The 22,237-nt window shown below is 49.1% G+C and overlaps 1 protein-coding gene across 3 annotated transcripts in view; it reads left to right on the forward strand.

The window, feature by feature from the left end:
- Positions 1-22,237, forward strand: part of GASK1A (golgi associated kinase 1A) — a 49,191-nt gene that overhangs the window by 21,502 nt on the left and 5,452 nt on the right. For all 3 annotated transcript variants that reach the window (XM_065935268.1, XM_065935266.1, XM_065935267.1), the window contains exon 2: positions 10,930-12,216. In XM_065935268.1, coding sequence (XP_065791340.1) covers positions 10,930-12,216 — 1,287 coding nt within the window. The remainder of the gene's footprint in view (positions 1-10,929; positions 12,217-22,237) is intronic.

The raw sequence follows: 22,237 nt of genomic DNA on the forward strand, positions 1-22,237 counted from the left end.
TGTATTATTTGCACAGTGAGACAGTGAGTTGCTTAAGAACAGAGCCAAGCCTTCTTCACGTTCACATCCCTGTTTCCTGCCCCAGTACCTGGCCTGTAGGGGCGGTCAGAATAAAAGGCTAAGATTGTGATGTAGCAGATTTTATCTAGGGAGCGGCACTTTTCTATACTTCAGCCCCACACCGTCCCTCTGGAGGAAGTTGCCTGCCTCGTGCCCTAGGTGCCTTGAAGCCCCATGCTGGCCCCCTGAGGGTCTCAGAAGAGCCTGACAGCCCCTGGCTCTCCCTGCGTCCTCCGCTTCACGGTGCTCTAACATCGTGTTGGCTTCCAGGCAGGCGGTTGTAGGTAACTGGCCATTCTGATCAGTGTGAGGTGATACCTCATTACAGTTTTGATTTGCATTTCTCTAATACTAAGAAGCAGTGTTGAGCATCTTTTCATGTACTTTTTAGCCATCTGTATTTCTTCTTTCCTGGAGGAGAGCCCAGCAACCAACTCCAGTACTCTTGCCTGGAGAATTCCATGGACACAGGAGCCTGGAAGGCTACAGTCCATAGCACTACTTAGAGTCAGACACAACTGAAATGACTTAGCACAGCACATTCCTTTGGAGAAATGTCTGTTTAGATCTTCTGCTCATTTTTTAATTTTTTATTTATGTTTTTTGGTATTGAGCTGTATGAGATATTTGTGTATTTTGAAGATTAGTCTCTTATCAGTTGTGTCATATGTGAATTTTTTCCCCCCATTCTATAGGCTGTCTTTTCATTTTATTTATGGTTTTCTTTGCTATACAAAACTTTTAAGTTTAATTAGGTCCCATTTGTTTATTTTTGTTTTTGTTTCCATTTCTCTAGGAGATGGACCCAAAAAAGATATTGCTACAATTTGTGTCAAAGAGTATCCAGTCTGTGTTTTCCTGTAAGAGTTTTATAGTTTCTGGTCTTATGTTTAGGTCTTTAATTGATTTTGAGTTCATTTTTGTGTATGGTGTTAGGTGTTCTAATTTCATTCCTTTGCATGTAACTGTTCAGTTTTTCCAGCACCACTTATTGAAGAGACTGTCTTTTCTCCATTGCATATTCTTGCCTCCTTTGTCATTGATTAATTGACCATAGATGTGTGGGTTTATTTCTGGGATTTCTGTCTGGTTCCATAGATCTGTATTTCTGTTTTAGTGCTGGTACCATACGGTTTTGATTACTGTCACTTTGTAGTATAGTCTGAAGTCAGGAAGTCTGTCAATCTTAATTTCTGTAGTTTCAAATTATCATGTTAGTACATACTTTGTGAGATGCTGAGTGTGCCTGGTACATGGTATATGCTTGGTAAGTGGTTATGGTTAATAAATATGGTTATTAATAATAATATATTATTATTATTACTAAAAAATATAATAATAATAATAAGAAGAAATAATATGGTTAATAAAGTCTGCTATATTCACTTCTCAAGTCAGATATGTTCAATTTCCTGGCTACAGTCTTCAGAATGCTTGAGCTGAAAGGAACTCTGGCACCATTTTCTTTTGGAAGGGGCAGGAGAATCCCCTGCATGGTTCTGAGATCAAGCCCTAGACCTAATTTGAGGATAACAGATTATTAGAAACCCGCTTCTGATGTTACCTCTCAAATATGCTCAGATTGGAGTGGGTCAAATGGTGGCATTTTCTAACTGATATTATTCTGTTTATTAAAATAGGAAATGATACACTAGAAAGTTATTTTCATTTTGAAAGAAAAATAAATATAGCCTGAAAGCACTTTATTTCCCCTCAATTTAGCCAGTGCAAAAAGGCTGCCACCTAGCATTAACCTCACTCACACCTCATCTTACACTTGAGCTGACCAGTCCCAAAGAGCTGAGCCTTTGAGAGCAGGGCCCTTCCCGGAGGCCCCGTGCGGTCCTCTGGAACCAGGGCTGGGGCAGGGGCTGTGGATGGCAGCCCCCTTCCGGGGTGACCCGGCTACTAGGTCACTGGCTGTGGAGCCAGTCGGCCTGGGTTCACCTCATGACGCTGCTCTCTGTGAGTGTTGGGTCCCCTCAATTCTCTGTGCCTTGTTTTCCTCACTGTAAAATGGGATAATAATCCTCATACCTACCTCATAAGACTGACATACAGATTAAATGAGTTAATAGAAGTAAAGTTCTCCAAATAGTCCCAGGCTCATAGTGAACACTGAATAAATGTTAGTTATCATTCCTTTGGGTTTTCCCCCGCCTGGAGATTGGCCGGGCCAGAAATTACAGGGGCAGAAGTCCTTTCTTATCTTGAAGTTGCTGACGTGGAGGAAAAATCACAGCTTGCAAAGGAGCTGAGCAAGGGGCCTGGCGGGGTGGTGGCTTAGGAGCTAGGCAGCCTGGGGTCCTGCCCACAGTGGAACGAATGCTTCCAGCCTCCATGGCCCAGAGATCCCCTGGGAGAGGGCCGCTGTGTGCCTGGAGGGTCCTGTGAGCCCTGCCTGTCGCCTTTGCCCCCAGTCTTATGCCCGCCCAGCTCTCCTTCCTGGGGTTAGATTCTGAGTTCAGCCAAGGGAAGCAGAATTTGAGCAGGTCCAGCCCGCAGTGTTAGTCACAGCATCAACATGTGGTTTTAATCCAGCCCTCTGAAAATATGCTTATGTATCCCCTCTCACCCCAGCCATGGTTTTGTTATGAAAATCATTTGTCTGATCTTTAAAAAATGGAACAGAAATTCCACGTTGCAAAATCTCTGCCAGCCTCAGCCAGAGTCTGAGTTGCGGTGAACCAGCGATCAGCCAGTGGGGGATGTGTAGTAGAGGGCAGAGGTCGGGGGACACGACAGAGGGGGCTGTCACTCCTTTGGTGGCGACTAACCAGAGCCAACTCTGATTTTTATCCGTCCCCTCCCCGCATACACGTACATCACGTGGCTTCTCTCCACCCCTTCTCCCACCCAGGACACCTCCACCAAGAAGCACTGTACAAGTGCTTTGCAATTCTGTCTGCTGTGATGGGGAGAGGACCATGCGGTCTCTATATTCTCCCCACTGGCCCCGCCCTGCATGTTATGCCATCCGCCACAGCAGTTCAGCCAGGACCAGGTTTTTGTCATCTTTTTTGGACATCTGGGAGTTGAGAAAAGATGGCTCTGCCTCCGTCCCTGCCAGCCAGTTCCTATGACAGCCCTGGGATGTCAGGGTTCACAGCAGGACATTCTAGGAGGTGGTCTGGGGACGGGATAAGCAGGGCCCCAAAGTGAGGCCAAGTCCTGGCGAGTTTTCCCAAAGTAGAAGGGCATTTCTTTCTCTGTGGCCCTTTATAAAGGAGAAAGAGTCTCCCGCTGGTGGTTTCAGTACAAACTGTTAATAGAGTCCTTTTTCCCAAATGTTCTGGTTTCTCAAACTGTGTCTGTGCAAAGGCCACCAGCATATGTTGGAATTTTTCCCAAAAGTTCTTCTCAACAGGCCTCTCCAGTTTTCCTTTGACTGAAGGGGTCCTCCAGGCCATCCGCCCACGTCATGGGGGGAAGCTGGTCATGGGACACGTCTGTGACCAGGCCGCACCGTCATCATCATCAGAGCCGGCCAGGCCTCGGCAGTGACACCACTGCGCCCTTACTAGTCAAGGGGAGGGCGCTGTGCTTGATTCCTAAACCACTTTACTGCTTTCTGACCAAGGGCACACACTGAGCCCAAAAGAAGTCACCCAAGGATCTGAACGCATTAGGGCTCGCTGTGATCACACTGCATAGCAAACAGCCCACAGTCGTGATGGTTCCCAACCCTTATCGTGGTTCCAGGGCTGTGGGTGTGGCTGGGTTGGGTCCAGGCTGGATGCTGGGCTCAGGTCTGCTCCGGCGCCTCGCCTGGGACCTGCTCCTGTCGCGGTGGAGCTCGCGTCTGCAGGGTTGCTAACACCACACAGGCACAAGTGAAGCCACCAGCAGGATGTGGCCTGTGTTTTGTCCACTTGCGTTCCACTGGCAGAAGCAAGTCACACGACCAAGGTCAAAGACAGTGGGGAAGTATGTCCCACCTTCAGAGAAGCCGTGGCAGGATGAGGAGGAAGAATAGGGAACAAATGATTCCATCTGTGATGCCGTCTTTCACTTCATGCTGAAGAGCCGTCTCACCGCTGCGTGGAGGCGATGATGGGGAGTTTGGTGGTGGCTCCTGTCTCCAGCCCAGCACAGCTCCTCGGGGGCTGGGCCCTTCACTACTCTCCTGGATCCCTTTCCTACTGTTGTTGTTTAGTCACTAAGTTGTGTCTGACTCTTCTGTGAGCCCGTGGACTGTACTCTGTCCATGGGATTTCCTAGGCAAGAACACGGGAGTGGGTTGTCATTTCCTACTCCAGGGGATCTTCCCAATCCAGGGATTGAATCCACGTCTCTGGCATCTTCTGCATTGACAGACGGATTCTTTACCACTGAGCCACCAGGGAAGCCCCCTTACAGTTGTTAGGGAACCCCAAATCTCAGTCGTTTCCTTTTAGCCTTCGCTCATGTGTCCTTCCTAGCTCCCACCCTTTCTCTCCTCAGCTCCCCACACACTTTAAAGCCAAGTGATTCCTTCCTGTCCCATCCTGGGTTATCTCTGGATGGAGCCTCTGCAGGGCAAGACCTTTCTCACTGCCCAGGTGGCCTTCTCCTAGCTTACACTTGTGGCTTTATGAGGAAAAGAGTTTCTCTTTCTGTCTCTGTCTTGAGCTGTGCTCCCAAATGTCCCCATTACAATATGCCAAACTCCAGGAAGGAGTGGTGCTGGATATTTTTCAGATCCCTTTAAAATAGAGGGAGTTCAGAAAGCAGGGACAGAAACCCCGATCCCACCATGTAAACGTACCAAACCATGAAGTGGGTCCTTTCTATATTTTGACTCATTTATTTTCCTCATGTCAATCTGTGTAAGGAGGGATTATCTCATTCTCCCCCATTTTATGACGGAGGAAATAGGGCAGAGCAGTTGTGTATCTTACCTACTGTAACACAGCCCAGAAGGTCCACAAGCTGATCTAGAACTCAAATGTGTCTTCCGCAAAGCTTTTCTGACTCCCCTCTTTTCTCCACCCCTCTTCCTCTGCAGCTGTGAGCGGGTGTGGCTGCTGGGGAAACGGGCATCTTCTCTGAGGAATCAGCGGGGAGTCTTGGTGAAAGGGTGGGAGGTGGGGTTTGAGGAGGGAGGAGATGCAGAGCAACTGTAGAGCCATCTTTCCCTCCTGCCCCCAGCATCACGAGCGCGTCTCCCATCATGGATTAGATGGGGGGGGGGGGGGGGCGCAGATTCCACTGGAACGTGTGCAGAAGTGGGGGCGGTTAGGTTCCACCAGCTAACTTTCTAGGACATGAAGCATCATTCCCTTTACTCCTTTCTCTGAGTTGCTCTGTATTATTCAGCTGAATATTTCTCCTCAGCGGCTGTTTTTAAAGTTTGATCAAAGCAGGTATTTTTTTCCCCCAAAGCTTTACTTGGGTGGCCCTGTAGGGTACATCTGCTCACAGTCATTTTGAACCTTTCTCTCTGCACAACTGCACAATTGCCAACTTTCCCCAGGTTGTCCGAGGCCAAGTGAGGCCTAGAGAAGGATCAAAACAGCCTGTCTTCTTGAAACATTTTTAAAAGATGATTTTTGTTTCCCTAGTGGCATCCAGAAGTTTGAGAATCTAGACTATGAATCCAACTTGAAAACCTATTTTTTTCTTTTCAGAAGGGAGAAAAAGAAACCCAAACAGACTTCTTTGTCCATGGCCACTCCTACTTTTAATTAAAAATGCTGTTGTTCTGGCCAGCCTGTGATTCTGGGCAAGTGAGCACTCTGGACTTTTCAGTTTTCTCCTTTGTAAAATAGGAATTGAGTTGTTCTCATTTCCCTACGTTGTTTTAAGGGTTAAAGGAGAGAATAACTCGTATTCAACTGAAAAGTTAACATCAGTAATGGGACCTGCAGTTGGTTGAATCTGGGGATGTGGAGCCCGTGATTATGGAGGGCCAGCTGCATGATTTGAGGTGTTCACAGTGCTTCTCTATGCATGTATCACACATGTATGCTCAGTCGCTTCAGTCGTGTCCAGATCTCTTGCAACCCCTAGGCTCTGCTGTCCATGGAATTTTCCAGGCCAGAATACTGGAGTTGGGTTGCCATTTCTTCCTCCAGGGAATCTTCCCAACCCAGGGATCTAACCCACCTCTCCTGCATTGGCGGGTGGATTCTTTACCGCTGGGCCACCTGGGAAGCATCTCACACATATGTGTGTTCTTTAAGTAGTAATAAAAGCCATATTAAAACATATCTAATAAATATGGACAATTTAGACTCTCACTTCAAAAGGATCATCTGCTAAAGAAAGGCATCTTAAAATGCAAATCAAAACCATAGCAAGGTAACATTACACGCCAGTCAGGATGGCTGCCATCCAAAAGTCTACAAGCAATAAATGCTGGAGAGGGTGTGGAGAAAAGGGAACCCTCTTACACTGCTGGTGGGAATGCAAACTAGTACAGCCACTATGGAGAACAGTGTGGAGATTTCTTAAAAAACTGGAAATAGAATTGCCATATGACCCAGCAATCCCACTTCTGGGCATACACACCGAGGAAACCAGAACTGAAAGAGACACGTGCACCCCAATGTTCATCGCAGCACTGTTTATAATAGCCAGGACATGGAAGCAACCTAGATGCCCATCAGCAGACGAATGGATAAGGAAGCTGTGGTACATATACACCATGGAATATTACTCAGCCATTAAAAAAAATTCTTTTGAATCAGTTCTAATGAGATGGATGAAACTGGAGCCCATTATACAGAGTGAAGTAAGCCAGAGCGATAAAGACCAATACAGTATACTAACGCATATATATAGAATTTAAAAAGATCTAACGATAATCCTATATGCAAAACAGAAAAAGAGACACAGATGTATAGAACAGACTTTGGGACTCTGTGGGAGAAGGCGAGGGTGGGATGTTCTGAGAGAATAGCATTTAAACAAGTATACTATCAAGGGTGAAACAGATCACCAGCCCAGGTTGGATGCATGAGATAAGTGCTCAGGGCTGGTGCACTGGGAAGACCCAGAGGGATCAGATGGGGAGGGAGGCGGGAGGGGGGATCGGGATGGGGAACACATGTAAATCCATGGCTGATTCATGTCATTGTATGGCAAAAACCACTATAATATTGTAAAGTAATTAGCCTCCAACTAATAAAAATAAATGAAAAAAAAAACTTAATCAGCTTTAAAAAAGAAAAAAAAGAAAGGCGTCTTAGAGGGAGAAAAGGACAATCTATTTTATAGAATAGAGGCTCAATTCCTCGGGGCATATCCTGTGGCAACATATAGAATGCCACTCAGAATTGTCTCTCTGAAGGATGGAGGCTGGGTATTTACCCACTGACTTTAGTGTTAAAAAAATCTATTTGTTTTTGACTGTGCTGTGTCTTTGTTGCTGCCCAGGCTCTCTCTAGCTGTGGTCCGTGGGCTCCTCATTGTGGTAGCTTCTCTTGTTGAGGAGCACGGGCTCTAGGGTGCACGGGCTTCAGCAATTGTGGTTCCCCAGCTCTAGAGCCCAGGCTGAATAGCTGTGGTGCATTAGTTGGTGGTGCATTAGCAACTATTAGGCTTAGTTGCTCCACAGCATATGGGATCTTCCCGGACCAGGGGTTGAACCAGTCTCCCGCAGGGGCAGGCGAATTCATCACTGAGCCATCAGGGAAGCCCTACCCATTGACTTTTGTCCCCTGTTGGTTGAGGGTTGTCCCCAAAGGTGTTAATTTCCTCTGTGCCTCCCTGATAGTGGGCAAGAAAGCAGGGAATGATTCTGGGGCTTGAGGTGGGAAGCTGGCAATGTGCAGGGGGACTGCCCACTGTGAGGGCAGCTGGCATCAGCTGGGGGTCCAGGGGAACATAACGTAGGGCACAAAAGCATCTTCCATAGAGAGGAGGCCCCTGGAGCCCCAGATAGGGAAGATCTCCAGAATTGGAGGGGCCCTGCTGAGGATATATCTGAAGGAAAAGAAATCATATCTTGAAGAGATATCAGCACTGCCATGTTCACTGCAGCATTATTCACAATCGCTAAGACATGGAAATAACCTACGTATCTCTCAGTGGATGAATGGATACAGATCTCTCAATGGATGAATGGATACAGAAAATGCATACATGCATACGACGCAATATTATTCAGCCACTAAAGAAAGAAGGAAATCCTGCCATTTGCAACAAACATGGATAAACCTGGAGGACATGAAGCTAAGTGAGATAATCCAGACAGAGAAAGACAAATACTGTGTAGTATCACTTGTATGTAGACTCTTAAAAAAAAAAAAGACTTTCAGCTATAAAATAAATAAGTTCTGAGGATCTAATGTACAGCATGGTGACTGTACTTAGTAATACTGTATCGTTTACTTGAAATTTGCAAAAACAGTAGATCTTAAGTGTTCTTATTACACACAGGAAAAGGTCTGTGTGAAGGAGTGGGTGTGTTAACTAACAACTATGGTGAACATTTCACAGTCTACGCATGTATCAAATCATCATGTTCAATAACTTAAACATACACAGTTGTTGTTTTTTGTTAGTTATACCTCAGTAAAGCTGGGGAAACAATGGGAAAAAAAGGGAGAAAAAGAAAGAATTCTTAGGGCTTCTAGGCAGGGAGCCAGTCTAATCTTATTTCTCCACAGCATCATCTGATGTTAGAAAACTGTCGAGCAGGACCTACAAGCTATTCCAAGACAGTAACTGAGCAGTGTTTTATATCTTGCCAAACTTTCTTTCAGGTACGAATGCAATAGAAAAATAGTCTCGAAATGCAAGAACCCAGAGACTATTATTCCCATGAGTACTTCTTGAGAAAATTATGGAGTTTTAACTTCAATTAACCAAGAAATAATGAAAAACTAGGGCAAAGGGGACAGGAATATGCAGAGTATACCTAACTGAAGAACTAAGACCAAACAAATGTGAATATTGGAGTAATAGAGTAGAAGGGACATGTTTTATATCCTAACAATACAGAAATGACACAAATATAAAACTTTGGAAGGTGAATGAAGGAAAAGGTGGGAGAAAGAATAAACATGCTATTCATGAGTAATAACTGGGGGCCAAAGACTGTCATTTAAAGCTGACAAAATATAGTAGAAATGTAAGCATTTGTAATTGTACAAAGGCAAACATTTAAAAAGATAATACAAAAAAAAAAAAAAAAAAAAAGATAATACTAATGATTAAGGGGTTTCCCCAGTGGCTCAGACAGTAAACAATCCGCCTGCAATGCTGGAGACCTGGGTTCAATCCCTGGGTCGGGAAGATCCCCTGGAGGAGGGCCTGGCAACGCACTCCAGTATTCTTGCCTGAAGAATCCCATGCACAGAGGAGCCTGGTGGGCTACAGTCCATGGGGTCTCAAAGAGTCAGGCATGACTGAATGACTAAGCACACAGAACCATGATTAAAATTGAATAATGATCGAATGGTAGGGGATAGGGAAGAGCAAATATGCTAATTTTATGATTGTTCTTACTAGGATTTAAGAGCTGGCGTTTAAAGAACTGGACATTTAAGGGTATAGAGTCATGAAGGGTCCAATTATTAGGATTCAATTCAAAATTTCCTAAATGTGATAAGAAATATGCACCATGAAAAAAGTAAAGGTAACTGAAAGCATAGTGAAAGACTTCAAAAATTATAAATACAGAAAATATACCATGAACTGTCATGGCAGAACAAAGACTAAACATGTATGGCATCTCAAGTAATGGAACTGGGCTAAATCCACCCGGTGAGAGAAGAACACAGAACTGGGCCAGGCTCGGAACCAGAACCGGAAACTTTCGGTGGCTGGGCAGGTGCTCCCTCCCATCTGGTGTCTGGTTCGGGGCTGTTTGTTCTCTCTCCCTGCAGACTACTCTCAGTAGACTATGGTCACTGCTGTCATCGGCAGCTGATCTGCCATGGGCCCCTGACCTCAAGTTCATGAGCAGAACAAAGCCAGCCTCGCTGACCTGTCACAAGCTCTGGTTCCTGGGGGGCAGGGTAGGGGCTGAGGGGCTATTTGGCCTCACGCAGGTCAGGGTCCTGGGTGGCCCCATCAGCTCTGGTCCAGGGTCAAGGTGCCTGGACTGCTGGAGTGTGTGTGGATGGAGATGGTTACAGGAGCCCCAAAGCACAGTGGCTTGAACAACCCTTGCCAGTTCTGCCCCCATGGGCTCACGCAAGCTCCCAAGCTCCTTCCTTCTGGTGGCCCCTTGGTGCCCACAAATCAGAATCACCTGGAAAACAAGTTTCCAGGTGGTGCTGACACTGCTGGGCCCGAGACCATGTGTTGAAAAACTACTGCCCCAGGATATGTCCTCTGCCAACCGTCCAGAGCTGACTCGGCCACACGTGGGCCCACAGAGGCGAGCCGGGGCAGCCAACCTCCTTTTGAACAGATGGGGCGAGTAAAAGTGGCTGCTTCAGGCCCTGGGCAAGGACTTAGTCCCAGGGTCACACTTGGCTGCCAGGGAGGCCAGGCAAGGCCATCTGCAGCTGGGTGGCTGTGTGCCCTGGAAAGGGAAGGCCATGTTTGTGGGAGACACTGCAGGTCCGCTGAGCGGAAAGACGTGGAGACGAGAAGACAGGGGCCAGCACTCAGTGTGGGGAACAGATGGGGAAAGGCTCTTATGGTGTCCGGAGATCTGAGGCATAACAGCAGTCTACTCAGCGGGGAGAAGCCTGGTCTCCCTGCAGGCCTGTCCTGGGAGACAGAGCAGGCTGAGCGCGGAACCGGAGCATGGCTGCCCGCTCGAGTCTTGAGGACAGCTGGGTGTCACGCCCCCCGGCCCCCAGCCCAGGCTTCACTCTTTTCCCTCCTTGTTCACCCAAGATGTTCCTTCATTCACTGTCCCGTTATTTTGTGGGTCAGGGCTGATGTTTTCGAGGTCCTAAGCTTTTTTTTTCTACCCCCATCCCCCAGGCATCTTGGCTCTGGAGAAAGCTGCGTGGCAAGAGGCGGCTGGCGATGGCATTCTGCCTCTTAACGACTCTGTCTGTGGTGACTGTCACCCGTTTGCCCCCAGAGCGCCCAGCCACTGGCCCAGACCCTGGCCCCATGGAGCCCCAGGGGGTTGCTGACGTCCCTGCCCCCCAGAGTCGGCAGGCTCTGAGCTCCAGCTGGAGGCAGCGGGCAAGAAGGTTGAGGAGAAGCTGGGCCTTGCCCGGGAGCTCCATCCTGGTGTGTGTGGAGGAGCAAGACCACAGAGGGCACGTGGACAGCAGCAGACCGTCTCCAGGGAAGGAGAGCAGCCATCCAGGAAGGATCAGGAATGACATTACTTTGGTACCTGGAGAAGACCTGAGACTCAGTACCCGGCGTCTTGTGCTCCTGCAGGGGGAGGCGGTCAGGGGTCCAGGAGCCAAAGACCTGGACCCACCCTGGCACCATGGTCCCCTCCCAGAGACACCGAGTAAGACAAGCACCCCAGGTAGCCCCCTCGCAGGGCATGACATGTCAGCCTTACAGACTTGGAGAGCTACTGCTGGGCTGACCCTCCAGCCCCCTCCAGAAGGCAGGGGTCTGCCAGGAGTCCGGAACAGAGCCTGGACAGGTGGCCAACAAGTGGGGGGTCCTGCCTCCACCAAAGAGGCTCACTGGTGGCCTGGCTCTGCTGGGGAGCTGCAAGGATCTGTCTGGTGTGACACTGAGACTCCCGGGCTGTCGAGTGGCTTCAGGACCGGCGAGCAGGTCCCCCCGTGGCTCACAGAGCAGGATGTGCAGACCCTCCAGCTTCTGGCCCAGGGGGAGGTGGTGGGCAAGGCCCGGGTGCCCGGCCACGGGCAGGTGCTGCTAGTCAGTTTCTCCAGCGAGGGGGCCCTTCAGGATGCAGCTCCTGGGCTCAGCCAGCTCTGCTCACAGGGGCTCTGTGGCTTGATCAAGAGGCCCGGGGACCTATCCGAGGTCCTGTCCTTCCACGTAGACCGCGTGCTGGGGCTGCGCCGGAGCCTGCCCGCGGTGGCCAGGCGCTTCCACAGCCCCCTGCTGCCCTACCGCTACACGGACGGTGGCGCCAGGCCAGTCATCTGGTGGGCGCCCGACGTGCAGCACCTGGGTGACCCGGAGGACGACCAGAACTCTCTGGCCTTGGGCTGGCTGCAGTACCAGGCCCTGCTGGCACGTGGCTGTGGCCGACCCAGCCATGCCCCATGCCTGGGCATCCACCACACCGAGTGGGCACGCCTGGCGCTCTTCGACTTCCTGCTGCAGGTAGGCGGGACCTGGAGGGGAGGGGCGGGGCCTGGGAGGGCGGGGCGGGGCGAGGGCCTGGGGGGGGCGGGGCGGGACGCAGCGGAGGCGAGGACTCTCGGTGAACCGAGACACTGGAACAGCCTGCGTGAGGGTGGAAAGTGACTCTCCCCCTAACCTTTGTCTTTTGCTTTCGTTTGTTTGTTTGCTTTTTTACCATTTTTTTTAACGCTTAACTTTTTATTTTAGTCCTTGTCTTTTGACCACCCAGCACCCATTTTTTGTTATTTTTCTGCCTTGTGTTCATTCATCCAATGGTGTGCTGAAAATCAGTTCGTATGGGCTCATTCTTGAATTTCAGGAATTTTGTGACCCGGTTGTGAAACACAGACGTTATTAAAATTGAAATTATACTAACAATATGATAAGTTATATTAGAAACAAAAGTAATAAATACTCTGAACTCATTACTTCACAATTATTTTACATTTTACTCTTGTCTGAGCTCTTGAGGTTCTTTGCATCTACCTAGTAAATACTGTATAGTGTTGAGTTACTGCATGTCTCTTGCTGACTCCACATTCGTGCCTGTTGGTAGCTTGAAACAGGCCAGGGTAGGAGTATTTATGGGGCTTCTCAGGTGGTGCTAGTGGTAAAGAACCTGCTTGCCCATGGAGGAGTCATAAGAGACACAAGTTCAATCCCTGAGCTGGGAAGATCCCTGGAGGAAGGCAGGCAACCCATTCCACTATTCTCTCCTGGAGAATCCCATGGACAGAGGAGCCTGGCAGGCTGTAGTCCATAGGGTCGCACAGAGTCGGACATGACTGAAGCGACTTAGCATGCGTGCAGGCAGGAGTATTTATACCTTGAGAATCAGGGAATTCTACAATCAGGACACCTCCCTATTCCCGGAGAGCAGGTAGTTAAACATTTATCCTTGAATCAAGAAGGATTCAAGCTGGTTGCATAATTCAAAAAAGAGAATTGAGGTGGAGGAGAGAGAGAATGACAGAGGGGAGAAATAAAGAGATGATCCTGGACCTGCTTGGACCCTGGAGAGAGAAGGAAACCACAGGGCCAGCTGAGGTCCCTGCTGTGCCAGAAATTAACCCTGGAGTTTTTAGGAGTTTTGGGAAGGGGTTGGGCAGTTAGGGCACAGGGCTTACCAGGGGAACTGCAGACATCAGATATTTACTGAGTGGCCTGTTGACAACTGATGTGACTGCTCTGGGACTTATGAGCTGGATGTCAGCTGTGGAGACATGAGTGGGGGAATGAGGCCAGAAAGAAAGAAAAACAAAAAATAATTCAAGCACACAGTGGGTGAATACATATGCACACAAAGTCAGTCCTATTCCTGTAGGGACCTCTGTTGAGGGAAGAGATCAATACTAGCCCTAAATTTACCTGCTGGGGTGACTGAATGAGCCATGGATCAAGTTCAACGTCATAACCAGGTAGCCAGGGGCTGATGCTCCCTGTGTGGTCCATACAAGGTTGGTTGGAAATGTATTTTAGAAGATTCTCAGACCACATTTAATACTTTGAGATTTCTCATGAAAATCCCACTTCGTCTGAAACACTGGATGGTTTAATAACATGGGGTCTCTGTTCCCACACAGCAGAAATGAGCCTGAGCTGAGTAACTGCTGCCCCTTTAAAGGTTGCCATGCTCCTCTTTCTGCCAAAGACCACACCTCCTGTTGTCTGATGTGATTGTGTGCGTTCTCAGTCACTAAGTCGTGTCTGACTCTTTTTGACCCCACGGAGTGTTGTAGCCTGCCAGACTCTGTCCATGGGATTTCCCAGGCAAGAATACTGGAGTGGGTTGTCATTTCCTCCTCCAGGGCGTCTTCCAGACCCAGGGATTGAACCCATGTCCTAGAACCCAGGGTTCTACCCCGTGTCTCCTGTATCTCCCACACTGCAGGCAGATTCTTTACTACTGAGCCACCTGGGAAGGCCTGTTGTCTGACACCCACCCCCAAACCCTTGGATGTTATCTGTCTGCCTGTGGGTATTTGTCTTCTGTCACTGGACCAACTGGCCTCCTGCAATACTTCCAGCTCCTTGAATCTGTGTCTCGTGGCTGCTTTGTGGAGGGAGGAGCGTGGGGCCTGGTAGTTGGCACGGGCTTTGGCACCAGACATATCTGGGTTTGAACCCCCCTGCCCACTGGCCATGTCCCACCGTGTGATCCTGAGCAGACTAGCTGGCCTCTTTGAACTTCACTTCTCTCTAAATGGGACCGGGTGTCCTTGCCTTCTGCCCTTAAGGAGGTGGTAGCTCTTAATCACCAGCTCCTGTATGCAGGCTTGCTCTGGGCCCCGAGCCTGCTCTGCCTGTGTGTGGAAGGCTGAGGGCTAGGGATTAGTGTCCTCCAGACAGCGTGACCTATCCTCCTGCCTGTGAGGGAGGCATTTCCCAGACCACAGACTACAGTCTTGGGCAAACTGGAAGAGCTGGCCACGCTCCCTCCAGGAACAGCTGTCCTATGACTGATGGGAGGTAGTCTGTAAAAGCCCCAGTTCCCTGGCTGGGGTGGCTGTGTGGTGCGTGTTCCATGTGTCTCTCAGAGCCCCCTACCAGGATTGAGCCACGGTTGCCCACAGAGCTCATTGCCGGCCCTCCCTGTCTCCCTTCCCCGATCCTTGCTTGTGTTTTTGAATTAGCTCACGGATCGATTGCTTTCGCTCTGAGTTCTTGGCTGCGTTCTGTCTCTGGGGGAGCCTGGCCTCCATCAGATGACACCTCTGACCCTGTGTGGTTTCTGAATGCAGGATCATCCACGTAATATACTTAATACAGCGCCTGGCAGTGGCCCAACCTCAGTAATACACAAGCACTGCCCCCAACACTTTACAGGAATTAACTCCTCCAGTCCTCATGGTAGCCTTGCTAGAGAGATAAGAGGCTTCTCCCTGTTTTGAAGTTGGACAGTTGAGGTCCAAGTGGTTAAGTGACTTGGCTAAGTTCATGGCCGGTGGAGCTGAGACACAGCCTGGATGGTCTGGCTCCAGAGCTCACCCTCCTTCTCACACAGTCCTCTTCAGCCGGCCATGTGAGGGCAGGAAAAGGGGGTGCTGGTCGGGACATCCGGGACTTTGAGCCCTGAGGACCCGCCTTGTGGCCCCCCATCCAGCTGATGTGCACGCAGCCACTGTCTGCCCACACAGAGCCCCTCTGTGTCTTTGGAGGCTGCGGTGTGAAGCCCTTCCTCAGCTGCCAAGCCCAGCCACGGGGGTGGACAGTTCAGCCTCCAGAGCACACACAGGTGGGCGTGTGGTCAGACGCCGCTCAGCTGGCCTCGGGCCACGTCTTCCTGGGTTTGCTGAACACCAGGCGAGTCAAACACCGCTGGCTGGCGGATGCTGCCTTCCTAGAAACCACGGGCAGGCTGGAGTGAGGAGGGGCTGTGGGTTTCCCAGCCCAGGAACCCCGGTCCCTACTGAGCAGAAGCCAGGAACAACCTGAGGGCAGTCGTGCCTGGACTCAATAGGGCCGTCTGCCCAGAGGGTGGGAAGGACGTGTGGGGTCGTGGGGACAGGAATGGGCACATTTGTACCTTTTCCTTCTAGAGAGGCTTCTTTTTTCTCATGCCCTGCTTCATCTTGGAGGGCATGTGCTTGACTGCACGGGGTGAGCAGCTGTGGAGGACTCAAGACAGTGAGAGGGTGGTGTTTGCTCATGGAAGTCCTCCTGCTGCTTCCGCCGATGCAGGGCCTTCGCGTTCCGGAAAACCCAGACCCCAGAAAGCCTCAGCTGCCGCCATCCTGGTGCGGGCCACCATCTTTTCTTACCTGGACTCTTCTTCCCTAACATCTCCCTAACGTCTCCATTTTTGTCCCCTCCAACCGGGTCTCCTTACAGAAGCTGGAGTGATATCTTGGTTTCCATTCCCCCAGGCAGACCCTGAGACCAGGGTCCAGTGTGATAGCTCCTCGGGGAGGGGACCCCAGGAAACGCTCGTAGGGAAGAGAAAAGTGAGACGGCCGGAAGGCGGCCGGCAGGGGGCATGTCACCGAACAGGGCACCACTGTGGGTGACTGGGGCTTGATCCACAGGAAAATTCTGAGAAATGGTATAAAATACACGTTCAGAGTTAGCCCACCAAAAGTGAGGGACTCGAGGGGTTGATAGCCAAATCTCCCCTTGGTCTTTGGTTGAGGGCTGCTCCTGGAGGTGTTAATTCCCTGGCATTTGGAGAAAGCCCGCCACCCAGGCAGAGCCTATAGGAGCTGGAAGTTAGAGGGAGAACTCAGAAGTTCACATACAACTGGTCAGGCAGAGAGCACAATAAATCAGACTGTGGCCCTTCTCCATTACAATATGACAAAGTATCTCAATGCCCTCGATATCAGGAGCATCAGGGACCTGTGAGATCCATCCTTGTCTGCTGTCTTCAGCCCCGCCTCTTGGCATGTGGCCCTGGTTAGTTTCTTCAGGTGCAGGGCCTCAGACAAGCCTCTCATCCTCCTCCCCAGACCTCCGCTCTCCCAACCTCCACATTCCGTTGTTATCCTCTTTCTATTTCGTGCTATCCTGTCTGTATTTTTTTCTGACTCCCCAACACAGTAAGTTTTATTTGTTCACTTCTGTCTCTCTGTTTTGTTCACATCTGCAGTGCCTAGCACAGGGCCAAGCTCTTGGTTAGATCCTAGAGAAGCACCTTTTGAACGAGTGGGTGAAAGGATGAACAAATGAATGAAGGAATCCAGGGTCTCTGTATGATTTCCTATCTAGGTACTGCTGTGTTCTGCTTGCTCAAATACCACTCCTTCCTCTAGACTGAAAAGAATCTCAAAGTTGCCTCCTTTTCTTTTCAGTTCCCATAGGTATAGAGGTGGAAAACTTTGTGACAATCGTTTGTCCAGCCCTTGTATGGGCATGTAATTAACTCAAGCTTCCAGAACAGATGATGGCATATAACATCATCTGTCATCCTCCGCATCAGGCACTGTGCCAGCACTTCACATGTGTTGATGTGTGACAGCCCTGGGAGTGGACAGTATTTTTTAGCTCCATTCCACAGATGAGGAAACTGAGGTTTAAGAAGGGCTAAGCAACTTGCCCACAGTAACCTGCGGCCTTAAGAGCTGGAGCTGGGATTGGATCTGCCGCAAGTTTGGCCACAGAGGGCATGCCTTTGCCCTCTTCGTTGACTCAGCTGACTCTGGAAAAGTCATTTCTTCTGGCTTCTAGTTGAGGCTGGCCCATTTCTTTCCTGGGGCGCCGGGTTCAGTCATTTGTGATCCTGTGTGTGTTCCTTGTTTTGAGTGCAAATCTGTGGTCTACATCATTCTTCTCTGGCTTGGCCTTCCTGAACATCAGGTGTAGTTAGACAGGAGCCCAGATCCATGACCACTGTCAACCTCTCAAGCTTCCAGCCAGAGACCTGAAATATAATCGTAGCACCTTTATGTCCCACAGCAGGCCCAAGAGACAGGTGCAGTGCTCCTTCCTCCTGCATAGACGGTGCGACCAGCCATGAAGGGTGAAGCAGCCCACCTGAAAAGGGATGTTTAAGGGTGACATCAAGCATCTTTCCATATACTTAAGAGCAGGGCCTCGATTAGGACAAATGTGATCGGCAGAATTCAGAGATGGTCTTCAAGATACCCACCCCCTTAGTGTGAACTCCTGCCCTTGAGAAAGAATGAGACCTGTAAATATGATGGAATCTTATTTCAGTGATTAAGTTACCAATCAGTTATCTTTGGGTATTTTTGCTTATTTGTTTTTTGATTGAAATATCCCCTGGAGTAGGAAATGGCAACCCACTCCAGTATTCTTGCCTGGAAAATCCCATAGACAGAGCAGCCTGGCAGACTGTAGTCCATGGGCTCAAAAAGAGTCAGTCACAACTGAGGACGCATGCACGCAAGCAAGCATAATCGACCTACAGCACTCTGTTAGTTCCAGGTGCACATCCTAATGACTCGATATTTCTATATGTTAGAAAATGATCACCGAGATAAGTCTAGCTTCAACCTGTCACCATACAAAATTATTACAATATTATTGAGGTACTCATCAGTTAATCTGGAGTTAATCAGAAGAAAGACTCTCGTATTGGCCTGAACCAGTCAGGAGAGCCTTTCAAAGGTGAAGCATCAGCGGATTTTCCTGCTGGCCTTGAGAAGTAAACAGCCAGGCTATGAGCTGCTGTGGGTCAGGGAGGCCTCTGGAAGGACCCTGAGATCTCCTTACAGCCACACAGAATGGTTTCTGCCAGCAGCCTGACTGAGTACAGGAGAGGAGCCTGAGTTACGAAGGAGATGGAGCACCTTGAGTTCAGCCTGAGACCCTGGATAGAGTATCCGGCAGAAAGGGATGGACTCCCGACCCACAGGAACCGTGAGTTAATAAGTGTGTTATTTTAAGCCACTAAGCTGGTGGTCATTTGTATGTGGCCATAGAAAATGAGTTCATGTGGCCAGGGAGGGGCCTCCAGTGCAAACACCTTCAGCAGTGCGCATCTCAGGCGACCTGCTCTGCACCTCCTGACGGCCGACAGCACTTCTCTGCCTCTCCTGCCTCTGCTTTGTCTTTCAGCCTCTCAGCCGTGTCCAACTCTTCGCGACCCCATGGACTGTAGCACGCTGGGCTTCCCTGTCCTTCACTATGTCCTAGGGCTTGCTCAAACTCACGTCCATTGAGCTGGTGATGCCATCCAACCATCTCGTCCTCTGTTGTCCCCTTCTCCTCCTGCCTTAGCCTCTACTTAGATTTCTTAAAAATCTTTTTTAACTGTTTATATTCTTATATTCTTTGCCCCATTTTCTGTTGGATTGTTGGTCTTTTTCTTAAGGACTTTAAGAGCTTTTTTATAGATTAAGAAAATCAGTCTTTTGTTTTCTTTGCATTCTGGTATTTCTCTCCAGTTCAGTTGTCATTAAACTTAGTTTCTAGTCTTTCTGCTGTGCAGAAATTCAAAAAATTGTTTTGTGCTGTTAAACTTATCAAGCTATTTTTCATGACTTCTGGGTTAGTGAATTATGTTTTTAAGGACCATCCTCATTTCAGGGTTATTTTTAAAAAATCCTCCCATGTGTTTTTATATATTTTTGATCCATCTGGAAGTTATTTTGGAGTAAGAGATCAGGTGCAAAATAATGATTTTTTTTTTTTTTCAGATGGCAACCCAAATGTCCCAGCACCATTTGTTGAATAATCCTTCTTTCCCCCAATTTGAAATGCTGCCTTTTCCATATAGCCAATTTCCATATGTACGCAAGTCTATTTGTAGACTCTTCTGTTCCAGTAAAGGGTCTGTCTATTTATGTGCCAGAATCACACTGTTTTAATTATCACACTTTATATTTTATGTTAATAACTGGGAGTGCTTGGTCTCCTTGCTCTTTTTAAAGATTTTTCCCAATACTCCTGCATACTCTTCTCAGTCAGCTTGTTACTTCCTTTGCCTTCCCAAGTCCTCCTGGGACTTGACTGGAATCAAATGAAATCTGTGTGGACTAATATAGAGAGAATTTACATCCTAAGATACAGGGCCATTCTAGGCCAAGAACAGGCTGTGTCTTTCCTTTTATTTCTGTTCCTCAGAAGCATCTTTATGTTTTCCCGAGCTGGATCTTCACTTTCAGGTTGGGATGATACTGATATTTCATCTTGTGACCATTGAAAAGGGCCTCTTTTCCTTCTATTGTATTGTTACTAACCGAGACTTCTGGACTCTCTGATCAACAGAAATTGATAAGAAGTTGGCTGAGAAATGCAGGCACAACTTTACTGGGACTCGAGCTGTAGCATACAGCAGTGAAAACAAGAAATTGTTGCCCTGGCTCGCTTCCCAGGGCAGGGGTGAGCCGGCCCCTTAAAGGGAGTGAGGGTGAAGATGTGGCTTCCCTGCCCTGCCCATCCCTCCCTGGTGCTGTGAGCAGGGACCCCAGCTGTACCCTGCGTCTGCTCCCTGCTCCCCAGAAGTGGCGGTTGGCTTGCGGTCTTTGTGTCTTATTCATAATTTGCCCCATTGGGCCTGTGAGCAGTTAGTTTTAATTCTTTGTAGTTCCTTTTTTTTTTTTAATTTTATTTATTTGGCTGAGCCGGATCTTAGTTGCGGCATGTAGAATCTAGTTCCCTGACGAGGGATTGAAACTGGACCCCTTGCATTGGGAACATGGAATCTTAGCCACCGGGTCACCTGGGAAGTCCCTGAGTCCCTTTTGTTTCTTTGGATTCCGTTGCTCATTCTTTGGAGAGGCATTTGTCCAGGTGCAAGCTCAGGCTCTCTGAGAAAGGGTCCCAGGTCCCAGCCTGTCTCCCGCTTTCACTCTGCGGGACCCTAGGCATGTTTTCCAGCCTCTGTCACTCCGTTTCCTCATCTTTGAAATGGAGATAGTAACTGTACCTGCCTCCTGGCTGCTGGGAGGGTTAAATGAGCTGTGCTAGATGAAGCACTCAGCGCCTTACCCAGCACAGAGTAAGGGCTTCACAGCTGTTCAATAAAATTAAACACAAACTTCATGAGCACACAGCACTGCTAGAAGGCCAAAACTGCAAAAGATTATCATTTTTTTCTTGGTAACTGCTTTTTTTGTCAAAAGGGGGGAAGAAGAAATCCTGACGCCTCAGGATGTGGGAATGAAACCTAAGCCTGGTCCTGTCTGGCTGCTGCTGTTTCAACTGTTTCAACCGAATTGCTCTTCAGTGGAAAAAAGTTCCCAGACAGCGTGGCAGATTACTCACACTGGCACCTGGGCCCGGCCAACCGCTCCCTGTTCAGCGTTCAAATGGGTGTACATCTGGGGGCACCAGCGCCGCCCCTGTCATATGGCCCGACAGTCCTTGTAGCTTCTTCTGGAAATAAGCACCGCATCCAGTTAAAATCCGCACAGAACGGCCTGCCGACAGGATCAGGGAGCGTTTGGCCTGAGGAAGGGGGTTTGGCTGGCTGTGCCGTCAGACGTGGCGTGAGATCGGAGTCATCGCTGGATTTCAGTCCTGCTGGAACCATCTAGGCATTTACTCTCCCAACCAGAGATGCCTCGGCAGGTGGCATCCGTCTTCCAGATCTGTCTGGGCTCCAGAAACCAGGCCTTGCTCACACGTAGAGAAGAGTGGCTAGGCCGTCATGACCCGGCTTTATTTTAGATGCTTCACAGGGCTGTGGCCAGGGCTCTCAGAGGGAGGAAGCCCTGAGACTCCTCCAGGCCTTTAGGCCTATCCCTTCCAGGTCTGTCCATGACAACCACCCTCCTCACCTTGTGTGGTCCTCAGTGAGGCCCTGAGGGAGTACCAGTGCTCCCACCTTGGGTTAAATAATTTCCTCGGGTCATAGAGTTAGGGCACAGTGGAGTCACGATTCACCCCCAGATCCTTTGGGCTCCAAACCAGGGTCACAGACGTGGCCCAGATTGCAGGCCAAATTCCCCTATCTTTTTTTTGTCTGTACAGTCCATGAGCTAAGAATGCTTTTAGCATTTTCAAATGGTTGAAAAGATCAAAAGAATATTTCGTTACACCTAAAAATTCTATGAAATTCAGATTTCAATGTATGTTAATACAGTTTTTTTTTTTTTTTGGGGGGGGGAACATGGCCACGGCCATTTGTTTGCATATTATCTAGAATATGTACAATATGCACAACACAGGCAGAGTTGGGTAGTTGTGACAGAGACCATATGGGCTGCAAAGCCTAAAATATTTACTGTCTGGCCCTTTGTGGGAAAAGCTTGCTGATCTCGGCTCTAAACCTCTGTGTGGGCAGCCTTGGAGGGCTCCTGCCGAGGATGGGTGTGCATTAGAATGCATGGAGGACCCCACCCTTGCCAATATCGAGGACAATATGGAGAAACATAGGGGCGTGTTACTATCTTCAGGTGAATGTAAAAACTGTTGGCAGGTTGGGAGGTCTCTGGGGGCATGCCACAGGGTTCTGTCCTCAGCCCCGTCCTGTCAACACTTCTGTAGGAGCCGGAGTGAGGACGTGGGGGCTCTGGTGGACCCGGTGGAGCGCTCTTGTTTCTTCTGCACAGGGCCCTGATCTGATTCCCTTTCTCCCCATTCCTGGGCTCAGAGG

Source organism: Muntiacus reevesi, chromosome 4, assembly GCF_963930625.1.
Source record: "Muntiacus reevesi chromosome 4, mMunRee1.1, whole genome shotgun sequence".
NCBI lineage: Eukaryota > Metazoa > Chordata > Mammalia > Artiodactyla > Cervidae > Muntiacus > Muntiacus reevesi.